The sequence below is a fragment of the Pelodiscus sinensis genome, chromosome 16 (genome assembly GCF_049634645.1).
Source record: "Pelodiscus sinensis isolate JC-2024 chromosome 16, ASM4963464v1, whole genome shotgun sequence".
Taxonomy (NCBI): Eukaryota; Metazoa; Chordata; order Testudines; family Trionychidae; genus Pelodiscus; species Pelodiscus sinensis.
This window is the reverse complement of record NC_134726.1, coordinates 34,790,831-34,805,527: the sequence shown is the minus strand read 5'-3', so window position 1 is coordinate 34,805,527 and position 14,697 is coordinate 34,790,831. Positions and strand designations below refer to the sequence as shown.

Here is a 14,697-nt window from a genome sequence, read left to right as displayed (position 1 = left end):
CGTCACAAGCCCTAATCACACCTGCATTCACCTGCACATCTGCTAATGGGACAGATGCCATCACATGCCAACAATGCCCCTCGGCCACGTGCGTCGGACAAACCGGACTGTCGCTATGCAAAATAATAAATGGACACGAATCAGACATTAAGAATGGCAACATCCAAAAACCAGCGGGAAGGCACTTTAACCTCCCTGGACGCACCATTTCTGACTTGCAAGTTGCTATTCTCAGGCAAAAAAAAAAACCAAAACCCTCTTCCAAAACAGCCTGCACCTCGGAAACTGCTGACCTGGAATTCAGACGCAAATCTGATATCCTGAAACAAGGTTTAAATCAGAGGTGGGGAACCTAAGGCCTGGGGGCTGGATGCAGCCCCCGGATTGCCTGGATCCATCTCTCTCCCCTTGCCCCGAGACTCAGGGCTCTCCCCAGCATTGGGGAGCCCGCATTGGTGCTCCCCCTCCACCCCACAGCATGGCTGGAGCACACACAATCTGCTAGTCTGGGCCCCCCTAGTCTAGGGGAACATCTTTCTCCTTCTCAGTCAGCGGCTACATCAGTCTGGGCCATGGCACGTCATTCGTGTGTGGCCCCCGATGGATTTTTCTGTGAGTCAGCGGCCCCTGAACCCCAAAAAGGATCCCCGCCCCTAGTTTAAATAGACACATGGAAGGGTTCGCTGATTTCCCCTTCAGGTGCTCCTGCCTTCTCATCACTGTTGGAGATGAGTCGCATCCACGCTGATTTAATCAGCCCCCATGTCACACTCCCCTCTCTGTATCCCTGCCTTTTCTGTTTTCTTTTCTCATCCGCATCTGAGGAAGTGAGTTGTATCTCAGGAAAACGTATGCCCTAATATCCTCACAAATTTGCTAGTCTTTATCGTGCCACCTGACTCCTTGTTATTTTTCCTGAAACAGACTAACACGGCTACCCCTCTGATAGCCGCTACACCAGCCTATTTTTTTGCCCTTGTGCTTGTCGTTCTGCAGTCGTATGTGTAACTCAGGGGTGCGCTACACTAAGCCTGACTTTGTTGAGCTCCATCTCTCTTCTTTTTCTTTGATGCCCCAATTATTTAGGGCTTTTTCTTAATAAAAATGTCCATTACTCCCCACCCCCCACCATCCCTGTCCTGATTTTCACGCTCGTTCTCTGGTCACTCTGTCTGAGGTAATGGTCTGTGGAGTTACAACAATTTCTGCCAACTGAGTTTCAGCCCTGAGCGTTTGGGAAAATCCCACCCTCCCTATTCTGGTAATAAATTCTTTGTTCGTTTGTTCCCTGGGAGAATCGCATGCTTTGCCATGTGCTGTTTATATAACATTCCAGGGCAGGATGTGTAAGTAGAAGCAACATGACTGGACAGAATTGTTAACTAGGCATCCTGACGGAGAAGCACCATAGGCAAGAAAGATGTTACCGCACGAAGGTTAAAGATAAGCCCATTTTCCAAACCGCTGGGGAACCCAGCCTGATTCGCAGAGATAACAGACTGACGGCTCAGAGATGAAAATCACTGACTGCTGCTTAGAGGTTTCCTCACGAAGCGCGGGCCCCCTGCTCTCCAGCAAGAACTGCCAAGATCTATATTTGTTGGCTGACTCTTGCCTCGGTATCTTTAGCAAACAAACTAGCTGTCATTAAATACTGATCTTTTTAAAAAGCATCACAGCCAGATGTTTTGGAAGGAGAGTGTGTTTTAACTGCACCGCCTTGCTGTTAGCAGCCTGGAGGGATATGATTCCTCGAGCATCCTAAAGCTTAAGTCTCCATTTTGTAGTGATCATCATCATAACTTTTAGCCCTCTCTTTCTGCTGGCTTGACTCTCAAAAGCTATGTCTAGACCACAGGCTTCTTCAGAAGAGATCTTCTGAAAAAGCTTCTTCCGAAAGAGCGTGTCCACACTGCAAAAGTGCATCGAAAAAGCAATCTGCTTTTTCGAAAGAGAGCGTTCAGACTCGCATGTAAGCGGTGATTGCTATGGACAGACTGGCCCCAACTCACCTGTGCTTTTTCCTCTTTCCTCTTCTTCCGAAAGAACTCCCTCTTCCCCATCCACACAGTCCTTTTTGCAAAAGAGCTCTTTCGGACAAAGGCTTCTTCCTTGCAGAATGAGGATTACCAACGCCGGAAAAACCCCTTTGCTCTTTCGATTTTCTTGCAGAAGAACACAATGGCAGTGGAGACGTTCCTCAAGGTTTGTCAGAAAAACGGCCGTTTTTCTGAGACAACTCTGTAGTTTTCTGAGACAACGTACCCCAATTCTCCTGCCCTACAACTCTCTCTGCCCCGCTGGGCAGGTGCACTTCCCTGGAAGAGCAGACTTGGCTCTGTTCTACCTCACCCCCAGCGCTGCCTGGGGACATCTGAGCACAGAATCCTTAGTGCGAGGCAGGATGAAAGACAGAGCCCAAGCTGAGCTTTGTAGCTCTGGCTCCTAAGTCCTTTGGACAGTTAAACGCAGCAGCGTGTGAGCTGGGACAACGGAGGGGACAGAGACACTTTTATATTTGGCGATGGGACTCACTGTTCACTTGGGCTGGCAGAGGTGAAGAACATAAGACCCGTGGGCTGGATCTGGCCCCCCAAGGCTTGGGGCTGTTCCCCTGCATTGGGGAGCCCATGCTGGTGCTCCAGCCTCCCCTTTTTCCCCCACAGACATACTACCCCCTCCCCTGCCCGTGGGGCTGGAGCACACGAAATCTACTAGCCTGGGCCCCTCTAGGCTCCCCTGTGTTAGGGTGCAACATCAGTGGGGGTTGGTTGGTTTTGATTTTGGCTTCTCACTTGTATGCAGCCCCTGACTGATTTTTCTGTGGGTCAGTACACAAAAAAGGTCTCCCCCCACACCCCTCCCGGGCTAGCCAGTGAAGTGTATACAGCAGCATTGGCCATGCTTATATGTTTGATAAGAGTGTTTCAAAGCCATTGTAAAATGTATAATAATGCTTGGCTCGTATAGTATAATAGCGCCCGTAGGCCTTAGTGAAGATCAGGCAGTGGTCCACAGTCTCACTGGGCCTCTAGGCAAGATGGGGAGGGGGCAGCTCTGTGCTCCCAGAAGGGGTGGGGGCTGGACTCAGCACCACCCAGAGTGTGACACCCCTACTCCTGGCAGCCCACAGCGCTGTCTGGAGTGCACCAAGCAGGGCTCGGGTGGCGCTTTAAAGGGCCTGTGGTTCCGGCTGCCGCTGTTGCTACGGCAGCAGTGACAGCTGGGAAGCCTGGGCTGTTTTGAATCGCAAGGCCCCGGGGTAGCTGCGCCCTATGGCCCCATCCCGGGCGGTAGGCTTGAGATCAGGGCACCCCCATACAAACACAGTCGAAGAGTCCCGGCCCCAGCTTTGAAAACACGTTGCGAACGTGAATGGATCGATGCCTGCAAGAGGGAAGTCTCATGGTCCCCGTTTTAGTGAATAATTTGCACATCAAGGGAGGGAACGTGAGGCACTGCAGGGCAGAGAGGTCTGCCAGCGGCCACTCAACACGTCAGCGTTGCTGCTAGAACCTGACGTGTCCTCTTCCCTGGCCCGGGTCTGTGCGCTACCCACGAGATAGGCCTGGCCTCCCTGCTGCGATGGATTACGTGCGCGGCCGTAGATCTAGCACTCGGAACTAAAATGGATCCGGGACATTTTATTCGAAAACGTCTCTTCCTTGCTCCAGAGCGAGACACGAACGAAGCATTAAATTCACCCTTCCCCCCCTGCAGGGTGACGCCAACAGGTCGGACACGGATGAGGACAAGACATCTGCCAACTTCGAAGAGGAGTTTGAGAAGCTGAAAGACCTCCGCACAACAGGTAGGAGGAAGCTTGAATTTCCTTCTGCGGTGGGCATAGCCATACTGCAGTGCTGCTTCCCGAGGCCCTGGGGGATAGCTTATGGCAGTGTTGCCCACATGGTAGATCCCAATTCACTAGGGGGCCTGGAGGCACCCTTCCACCCGCGCCCCACCTGAAGCCCTCTCCCCAGGTGCTCTGACAACCCCAGGCAGAGGCATGGGATGCCGGATCCCCACGGCAACAGCAGTGCAAAGGAAGCTGCTGGAGCCATGGAGCTGGAGGAGCAGCAGGCCGGCGTGCAGCCAGCTGGAGAGAAGCATCACTTTTATGGGGAAAGGGATGCTTCTCTCTAGCTGTCTGCTGTACGGCTGCCCCCTGCTCAGTCCTCCAGCCTGCGAGAACCACCCAGCCGCTGCCTGGTGAGTGGGGGCTGGGCACTGAGCCCTGCGGGGCTGGGGGAGAGATGGGCACTGAGCACTGCGGGGAGGAGGAGCTAGGCACTGAGCTCTGGGGGGGCACATCTGGGCACTGAGCCCTGTGGGGGGGGGGAAGCTGGGCACTGAGCCCTAGAGAATGAGGGGCAGAGGACGGCCGAACCAGCGCTGAGCTAGGAACTGGGGGATGAGGGTGGCCAGAGCCCATGGGCAGCACATGTCTACATAGGGCACCATGAAATTTGGGGCAATTTGCTGCCTCGGATTTTGTAGAGCCCCATGTTACCTATCGGCTGCAGTGGGAGAGAAGTTGGCTGTGACACAGAAGTGGGTGGGTTGGGGGGAGCCAATGAGGGGGCTTGAGCTGGGGGGATAGAGGGCAGTGGAGTGGGAGGAGCAGGTTCAATGGGTCCCCAAAAGAGAGAGAGACTACAACTGTGTGACAAGTTTGGGACCACCTGTTTGTGAGTTGTATCCCGCTTCTCTCCCCTAGGGGGCAGTACATTTCGTTTGGAGTCTCGCTCGGCTGCTATGCTGGTGGGGCAGTAGTTTTGGGTTCTCAACTCTTCGAAAAGTGTTTCAGAGGTGCAAAAAAGACTTTTCAGGCTTCACAATAGGAAGAGAGAATGTGTGTGCTTCTTTCCAATATATCCCGCCCCCTTGTATTAAACACCTGGCTGTTTGGCCACACGACATCTCATCACATTCACAGCTGGGGAGAAGCCTTGCTAAATGTAGCCTTGATTGCCTTTTGAGTCAGCCACATTCACACCCTTTCTCACTGGCTTGTCAGACAAACATTCATCCAGGTGAAGCTTGGTTGATACAAGCGCTGAGTGAGAACAGGGCCTCATTGTGCTAGGTACTGTACAAATAGTCTCTCCAACCTGGGGAACTTACAGTTATAACAGACTAGACACTAAGGCTACGTCTAGATTACACGCCTTTTTCGAAAGAGGCTTTTTCAAAAGATACTTTTGAAAAAGCCTCTTTCGAAAAAGAGCGTCTAGACTACAATCAGCACTTTCAAAAAAGCAAGCCGCTTTTTCAGAAGAGAGCACCCAGGCAGTCCGGATGCTCTCTTTCAAAAAAGCACAGTTTGCATGACATGGTGCCTTTTTTCGAAAGAGCACTTGCGAAAAAAGGCGTTCTTCCTCGTAAAACGAGGTTTTCCACGGTCAAAAAAACTACTGCGTTCTTTCGATTTACTTCCGAAAGAACATGGCAGCAGTCTAGACACAGTAAAGATGTTTAGAAAAAAGGCCACTTTTTTCGAAAAATCCCTGTAGTCTAGACACACCCTAAGAGGGAGGCGAAAAGGATAAAATACAGAAGTCAATAATGCAACAGCTACACGGATCATAGAACTGGAAGGGCTCTCGAGAGGTCACCGAGGTAATTTATTCCAGTGCTTAACCACCCCGACAGTTAGGACACTAGGAAAAATGTCCAACTTATACCTCCTTTGTTGCAAGTTAAGCCCATTGCTTCTTGTCCTATCATCAGGTTATGGAGAATATAGGAGGCCCCCAAGATGCAACTGCCTGAGTTCTGACCCCCCACACTTACAATCATTGTTGTAAGTGCAGAAGGGGCCGGAACACCCCAACTTACGTCCTCGGCCCACATTTACGACAATGCACGATGGCTACCGTAAATGCGGGTTCATGTTACGACACCCCTGACTTGAGACACTTCCTCTGGAACGAATCGCGTCGCAAGTTGGGGGCCTCCTGTAATTTTTCACCCTTCTCCTTGTAACAAAAGCTGGTATCGTGTCCCCTTTCAGTCTTCTCTTTTCCAGACTAAACACACCCCGTTCTTTCAATCTTCTCTCCTACCTCATGTTTTCTAGACCTTTAATCGTTTTTGTTGCGCTTTTCTGGACCTGCTCCAGTTTGTCTGCATCTTTCCTGAAATATGGCATCCAGAACTGGACACAGTACTCCAGTTGAGGCCTAATCAGCGCAGAGTAGAGCAGAAGGACAACTCCTTCTGTCTTGCTCACAGCACTCCTGTTTAATGCCTCCCAGAGGCATGTTTGCTTTTTTTTTTTTAACAGTGCCACACTGTCATTTTTTCTTTTAATTTTCAGGGTGAGGTTTTGTTAGGAGAATTTGTCAGGGTATGTCTACACTACCACCCTAGTTTGAACTAGTGTGGTAATGTAGGCAACCGGAGTTTCAAATGAAGCCCGGGATTTGAATTTCCCGGGCTTCATTTGCATAAAGCCGGGCGCCGCCATTTTTAAATGTCTGCTAGTGCAGACTCCGTGCCGCGCGGCTACACGCGGCACGGACTAGGTAGTTCGGACTAGGTTTCACGAGGAGTAACGGTAGTTCGGACTAGGGTGGTAGTGTAGACATACCCTCAGTGTCTTTTGGGCCAGTAGCCAAAATTTCTTTTGACTCAATGAAATGACAGTCATTTGGCAACCAAATGGAATTCATTTTGGGTCGAAGCAGATGGGTTTTAATGGTTAGAGTCTCCAATGGGAAAGCTGGAGCAATACTAGATGAGTTAACTGCCTGGTTGTTCAGCACAACTGGAAATTCCAAATATCCACTTATCAAATTCATCTTTGCTGGCGAACAATCCACTGGCTGGCTTCCTTTGTACAAACTGTTTGCAGAACCACTTTGAATAACAGGCCTGTTCCAGGGCAGAAAGGAAATTGCCATTTTTTCTTAGGGAGCTCACGAACAGAGAAGGGAGCTGAATTCTCAGAATAAACTCTCTGCAAGGAATAACTTGACCCTCTCTGGTCTCCATGACCCTCCTAAACGCCGACATGTGTACAAACAACAGAAGGGCATTAATGATCCCATTACATACGCATTGGCCTTTAAAATGTGTATGGACAGAAGGATCTTGTTTGATGCGGATTAGCAAATTATGGGCTTGATCTTCTGCCCCTTGAAGTGATTGGCAAACCTTCCGTTAATTTCAGTGCTTTATGGCCAGACTCTTTGTGTGCAAGCAAATAAGCAAACTGATGCTAAAAATACAAGTGCACTACCTGACAAAAGCAGGCAGCGGAGGAGAGTTAGCGGGGGTAATAAACCTTTGGCTTCCTCAGTGCAGTAGCTAACTAGGTGGAGGTAGAATCATTTCCTGAACTACCTGTACAAGTGTAAAATTGCTCTTCTCTTCTACGTATGGCAGATGGTCTCTTCCTCTCCTCTCTCCCAGACTGCAGCTTCTGCAATCATTAAACCAAACTCCACTGAGCCAGAATAAATTAAGAGCTGCTCTTGTCTCCAGACCTTGTATTTGGATCCAGGCGTTGGCGACAGTCTTACTGCACTCAGCAATGCAGAAGGAGTTTTGTTGTAGAGTCTCTTGTTTATGTTCATCATGCATACAATTGCTGTAATTTTTAACAAGTACACTATGCTGCTTTTTGAATAGCTCTGATGCTGTGTTGCCGTGACAGCCCCTATGTTTCAAGGAGAGGCCCCCTTACACTTGCCATTGAGCTGAAACAGCATGGTGAAATTGCTACCTTTCTTTTTTATTAGCTAGCAGCACTTCTTAGGGAAAATAGTTTGCTAAATTATTCTGCTGCATAAGGATAAGAACATAAGCACATAAGAACGGCCGTACTGGGTCAGACCAAAGGTCCATCTAGCCCAGTGTCCTGTCTGCCGACAGTGGCCAACACCAGGTGCCCCAGAGAGGGTGGACCGAAGACAATGATCAACCGATTTGTCTCCTGCCATCTCTCTCCAGCCTCTGACAAACAGAGGCCAGGGACACCAATTCTATCCCCTGGCTAATAACCTTTTATGGACCTAACCTCCATGAAATTATCTAGCTTCTCTTTAAACTCTGTTATAGTCCTAGCCTTCACAGCCTCCTCTGGCAAGGAGTTCCATAGGTTGACTACATGCTGTGTGAAGAAGAACTTTCTTTTATTAGTTTTAAACCTGCTACCCATTAATTTCATTTGGTGTCCTCTAGTTCTTCTATTATGGGAACTAATAAATAACTTTTCTTTATATGTGTATATGCATATACAGGCGACCCCTGCACATACAACCTAATTGGAACCATCATAAGTCAGGCCGTCATAACTCGAATCCTTATTGCCCATAGGGGCAATGTTATGAACAGGGGTTCCGTTCCTGGCCCACTTTACCTCCTGGGAGTTGTAGTCTCCTGGAGCCAGGGGGCTCTGCTGGGCAGTAGGCGGTGCTGCAGCGTGGCTGTAAATGCAGGGGGTTGCAGGTTGGACGGTCGCAAGTCGGGGGTCGCCTGTATGTTTAGGGGTCCTTAGCATTTCCTGTCCCTGTAACGGGTAACTAAAGGTCTCGGTGTACGTTTGTACAGTGCCTTCCACCCCAAAGGAACCCAAAGCACTGTACAAAACATGAACCCTCTGCACCTCGGTGTACGGCAGGATGGGAAGAATATTGTATCCAGACTGGAATTTGGCCAGCGCATGAGGACTAACAGCTGTTTCCCTTGGGGGGAAATGAATAGCCGTATGACCCACAATGCCAATCCTGATTCCTGCTGAGAACCTACAACTCCTTTTGTAGCCCAGGGTGAGTTTTAAACCAAGCAATGATGAAGGTCTCGCAGACTAGAACTCAGGACACGTGGGTCCTTTTCCTGGCTCTGCAGTAATACCTGTCGTCAAAAGCTTCAATGCAAATACGAAGTCTGGAGTCAAGAGCAACTCTGAATTTAATCTGGCTCAGGGGACTTTGGTTTAATTGCTAGGTTACATTGGACAAAGTCACTTTGCCTCACTGTCCCTCAGTTTTCCCCTCTGTTAAATGGGGATAATGATACCGGCCAACTCCTATTTAAAGTAGCTTGAGACCTACTGGTGAAGAATGTTATGTAAGGCCTAGGGATTGTTGTTAAGCTTGGGGCCGTCTGTATGCTCCTGGCTTGGACCTTCTATCGCCTATGACAGGTCAACCTGGCATGGATGGCACCCAGGAGTTTCGATTGGATTTTCCATTCAGGAAAGTCCCTCGGAGATAAATGTGGGTTGCCTGTTTTAAAAGTGCTGGTTGCTTCCTTAGCTAAGCTCCTGAGCAGAGGCCTAACTGCACTTGCCTTCTTCCCAGAGATGAAGATGTATTCCATTGCCATTACCCCAAACGGGCACGTGGAGGGCCGGGGGACCAAGCCCCCTCCCATCATCATGCGCACTGCTGCTACTCCCATGCCTACGCCAAAGTGCTCGCCGCACATGGACTCGGTGCACACCTTTGTGGAATCGCGGAGGGGGAGCAACGCGTCGGTCGATCCACTCAGCTACGATCAAAAGTCCTTGGTATGTTACCAGGGTTAGCCATTCCCCCCGTTATATAATAACGTGGAGGAGGATAGACATGTATAACGTAGGTAGGGCTGGTAGCACTATCTCTGATTAAGGTTGTTCAATAGTTCTCATTATAAGACCCTGCTGACAACTGCATGGCCACTTTGTCAAAAGCTTGCCCTGTGGGCTGGAATTTTCCATGTTGTGTGTCTGCCTCCGGCTGCACTGGTTTGGGAACCTGTCGCCAGAACAATTTAGCCATTTCTGAGGGTGAGGCTGGAGGAAAATAGATCACTTGTCCCCATGTTAAAACATTCTGGTGACCTCTCTGACTGGCTTTAGAGCCCCCTTGCTTTGGAGCTAGGACTTGAAATTTGCCATGGGCCCAAAAGATGCCCTTTGCCATCTTTGTGAAAAGGCTGCCCCTGTCTCCTGGGTTCATCCCCAGAGCACGTCCTCATTCTCCCCTATTGGTCCAACTCCCTGGCTGGATTAGATCTCCCATGAGGCATCATGCGGCAGCCTATCCCATGATGCACTGCGACTCAGCAGTGATTTTTTTTCCTGCCGTGGGTTGCACGGGGGAGACGATCGGTGGGAAGGTGAGATCAGGCATGGACTGGACTGCCAGGTGCCAAGCTGAGTAGACTATGTGGTCTGGCAGCAGGAAGGCCGGCAGGACAGGGAATGCCTAGAGTAGCCAAGATGAGTTGCTGGTGCTGCGGTCACTGGAGAAATTAGGCTGGGGGCTTTGCTGCTTCATTCCCAGAAGAAGAGGTTACATGATCTTGGTAACTAATGGACCATTCATTATCAGTGGGAAATAGGTCAATGGAGGGATGATAGGAGTTACTATAGAGAACTTTCTGGGTGTCTGGCTGGTGAGTCTTGCCCACATGCTCAGGGTTTAGCTGATTGCCATATTTGGGATTGGGAAGGAATTTTCCTCCAGGGTAGATTGGCAGAGACCCTGGAGGTTTTTCGCCTTCCTCTGTAGCATGGGGTACAGATCACAGCTGGAGGATTCTCTGCATCTTGGGGCCTTGAAAGTATTTGAAGGCTTCAATATCTGAGTTCTAGGTGAGAGGATTATTCTAGGAGGGGTGAGTGAGATTCTGTGGCCTGTACTGTGCAGCGGGTTGGACTAGATGATCATTATGGTCCCTTAAAGTCTATGAGTCTATGAGTGCTGCACAGCTGGGGGAGTGGGTCTCAGTGCCCCTAAACAGCTTCCTTTGTTATGAAGAAAATGTCAGAAGGAAAGACAAGCCGGGTCAACTGACTGAATGCAGGCAGCCCCAGGCATTATACTTGGGCACTGACTTGGAGGGGGTTTCGTTTGGCAAACCACCCTGGTAAGAAACATGTTCTTCCTGGAATGACAGCCCCACCTCCAGAGGTCTCAGACTTGAGGTGCGCGAAGCCTCTCCTGTCATGTGGAAGGAAAGGGTGATGATGCTGCAAGGCCCAGAGTCCTTGTGGCATTTTAACGATTGGCTAAATGTGAGGCCCCACGTCCGTGGTCGGAATAAACGGTCTCGGAAGGATCGTGAAGGAATCCGAACACACGTTCACGCCTCGTGGAGCTGCTCTGCTCCTTACCTAGGGGAACAAATGGAAAGCGAGAGCTGAAATGATGGATTATCGTTAGGGAATTGCCCTGTGAGGGGAGAGAGAGGGCAAGAGTTACCAAACAGGCTGCCGATTTTGTGGCACGACCGTGCAGTGGGTGGGAAGGCGGGTGGAAACAGCAGGCCCAGAGTTCATAGACAAAAACTGCTTATCTGCCCCGTTTTTCACTATGTCACTTGGCTATCATGTTGGAATCAAAGCAGTGGAACATGAATGCACTTCATGCAGCATGCTGAGGCAGAGCCGCTATCACCTGTGGTAAGCTGCCTAGCCGAGGTAATGCTTCTGAAAAGAAAACAGAGATGGCTCTTATTTGCCTTGGGTTTACATGGGATTGCTGGCTTAAGGCTTGAATCAGGACACAGGCAGCACCCCCGCCCAATGGAACCGGCAGCCCGGAGATGAACCCTAATCAAAACCAAGGAGAATTACTTAAAGGCATCTGCTCTGTTTCCGTGCCAGAAGGAAAATGTTCAGAAAAAAGATTTCTTTCTAGGCTTCCCGGCTCTGACCTTGAAAGCTTTTGTCCCGGGAGTTATTTGCATTTACAAAATAATGATCAAAAATTTGCTATGAGGAGAAAAGCCGTCTGAGTGTACATTTAAGGAAAAATATGATCCCAGTCCATAACATTTGCAAAGATCCATTGAAAGCCAATAGGATGTAGGCACCTACATCACGTCAGTGTTCAAAAGCATATTATCCGGTGGGCATAGAGACTGAGGGCTGGACCTATTTGCGCTGCCAGAGTGGTGTAAAGGAATCTTAGTGTCAATGAGATTTTGGGAAGGCTGTGCCTTCCCTTGTCTCCATTACCTACCGCCCATGCCTGCCCTGTCTTAGCCGTTAACTCCCCATTCTGCTTAATGGGGAGTTAAGGAACGGAGGGGGGTGATTCTTGCTGTGACACACAAGAATGTATTTCCAGTGACGAGACCCAGCCCTACCACTAAGTGGGTGTGTGGCCGATTTCTCAGAAAAAAAAGAGGACTCCCATTAAGTGGTATGTAAAAGGACCCCAGGAGGGAAGTCCATAACATTTTCCTTGGCTGGGCTCCCCTGCTGGCTGAGAGATTAATGGCTCTGGAGCAGATGCAGCGCCAGCCTCGAGTTTCCATTAGGGACAGCGAGTATCCAGGGGGAATATGCTTTAAGACAGGCGTGCTACTGTATGGCCCTGAGTCAGGCAAGTGGACGCCCACCCCAAGCCGACGTGCAGTGTGTCATTTGCGGGGCCGTGGGCAATCGGCAGCTCTTGTGAGCACTGAGATTCCGGAAGTCCTGGGAACTTGGTAAGGAGGCTGGCATGCCCAGGCAAAACCCACATGGACTCAAAACCCACAGGGGGTTCAGGAATGCTGCCGAGGGAAAGGTGGGAGCCATGCTAATGGGGCACTTTAAAGGGGCGCCTTCCATGTGGGTTCACCTGGGCACCCAGGTCCCTTCTCGGTGCCTCAGTAGAAGGGAGTCATGGAGATGAGAGAGGCCGCGGGACAGCTCTCAACTGGGACTCCAGCACTCCCACCATGGGCGACGGGTGAAGGCCCAGCTGAGGGAAGCAAGCCCTAGCCCCGCCCCTTCCACCCAAGGCCCGCCCCTGGAGCTAAGCCCCTCCCACTCGCAGCCCAATCCTTCCTGGCCACCTGCAGGGCCAGGGCTTCCTTCCCCTGCGACCGGGGCGTGTAGGTGAATTTGGGAAGGCTGTGCCTTCCCTTGACTCCATTACCCGCTGCCCACGCCTGCCCTGTCTTCGCCCTAAACTCCCCATTCTGCTTAATGGAGTGACGCTCTTGTCTCTGGAGCCTCCTTCCAGTCTGTGCCACAACTGCAGGGTTAAATCCCTCCCCCTCCCAGCCATTTCCCTGCTCCCTTCCACTGGAGGGGGGAATCTCACGTGTGTTTTTTCCCGTCTCGCAGTCCAGCCTCCGCAGCTCGCCCTGTGCGAACTGGGCACCCAACAGCAACTGGGGAAGCCGCCGGTCCAGCTGGAACAGCCTGGGCAGGGCCCCAAGCCTGAAGAAGAAGAACCAGTCGGGCGAGAGAGAGTCCTTGCTCTCTGGGGAGGGGAAAGGGAGCACGGACGACGACTCCGACGATGCCAAGTCCAGCACGGTCAGCAGAGCCGCCCTGCACCGCCGAGCGGAGTCGCTGGATTACAGAAGCACCTTGGATTTGCCGGAGCTCCTGCAGCTCCCTGCCCTGCGCCACTCTCTCAGCATCAACCCCATGGCTGTGCTGCCTGCCGAGTACCAGGACTGCAATGGCAAACTGGTGCACGTGCCCAGTGAGTTCTTCCTGCGCCTCGACAGCCACAAGGACGACCCCCTGGATTACGACGACGACATGGACGACGTAAGTGGCCGTGGCGATGGGGCGGCTCGGGAGGGAAGGGAGCCTCTCCCTCGTTCAAAGCCTGAGCACAGTCGTTGCCCCCGGCGGGCTGGTGTCAAGGGAAGTCCGGTTCCCAGTGAAATAGTGTCTCCTTCCTGGCACGTTTGGTCAGCCAACCGGGGCTCCGTTACAGTCTGACCTGTAGGCGAGGTAACGTGTCCAGGTGATGGGCCCCCACTTAACACATGAGCCACGACCCCCGGCTGTGGACGGCCCTCCTTTCCGGACTCCCTCCCAAACGTTACTTGTTGTGATCTCAACACCGTGCAAAGGTGTGTCCTCCGCCCCCCCACCCATCATTTAACTAGAGCAGAGGTGGGGACCCTAAAGCCCAGGAGCCGTATGCAACCCCCAGCTTCCCTGGATCCAGCCCCCAAGACTCAGGGCTCGCCCCCCCCACAGCACTGAGGAGCCGTGTCAGCCCTCCAGCCCCCCACTGCCCCACTATGGGGCTGAAGCACACAAAATCTACTAGCCTGCCCCTCCTCCGAGGCTCTGGCGTGTGAGGGGTATGTGGGGAGTGTCTGTCTCCGCCTTGGTTGGGGACCGCGTCAGTGAGGGGTTCGTTCGGCTTCTCACTCGTGTGCGGCCCCCGACTGATTTTTCTGTGGGTCAGCAGCCCCCGACCCAAAAAGGGTTCCCTGCCCCCACAGAACGACGTGTCTGGTGGCGCAGAGCAGCTGGAAGCACCCTTTGCAAAGGCAGCATTAACCCGGCTGCTCTCCAGCACCAACCTAAGAGCCCTGCAAGTTGTGAACCCTCTACCCTGACCCCCATTTCAGGCACTTTGCTCCCAAGTTCGTGAAGGGAGGATAAAGCTGAAAGGATTCCGGTCACTGTTGGCATGACCTTCACCGGGTAGATTTGAACCTGGGACCTCAGTGTAGGAGCCTCTACAGCTTGAGCGATAAAGCTCCCTTGTTCGTAGTTCTCACTAGTAGTGGTCTAAGTTCCACTGGGGGGACAGTGAACCACAAGAGGGCTACGTCTAGACGGCTTTCCTCTTCCAAAAGAGGAAATGCAAATGAGGAAAGAGGAAATGTAAATGAAGCGCTGATTAGCATTTTCTCACACTTAATTTGCATAGCCTCTTCCGATCCTTTTTTCGGAAGTTTTTTTTTCCCCGAAAAAAATGCAGTCTAGATGGGGGTTTTCGCGCAAAAATC

General features: G+C 51.4%; 1 protein-coding gene across 4 annotated transcripts in view; it reads left to right on the top strand.

Moving 5' to 3' along the window:
• Positions 1-14,697, top strand: part of CACNA1H (calcium voltage-gated channel subunit alpha1 H) — a 572,675-nt gene that overhangs the window by 473,856 nt on the left and 84,122 nt on the right. For all 4 annotated transcript variants that reach the window (XM_075899793.1, XM_075899790.1, XM_075899792.1 and 1 more), the window contains 3 exons: positions 3,721-3,811; positions 9,312-9,520; positions 13,058-13,492. In XM_075899793.1, coding sequence (XP_075755908.1) covers positions 3,721-3,811; positions 9,312-9,520; positions 13,058-13,492 — 735 coding nt within the window. The remainder of the gene's footprint in view (positions 1-3,720; positions 3,812-9,311; positions 9,521-13,057; positions 13,493-14,697) is intronic.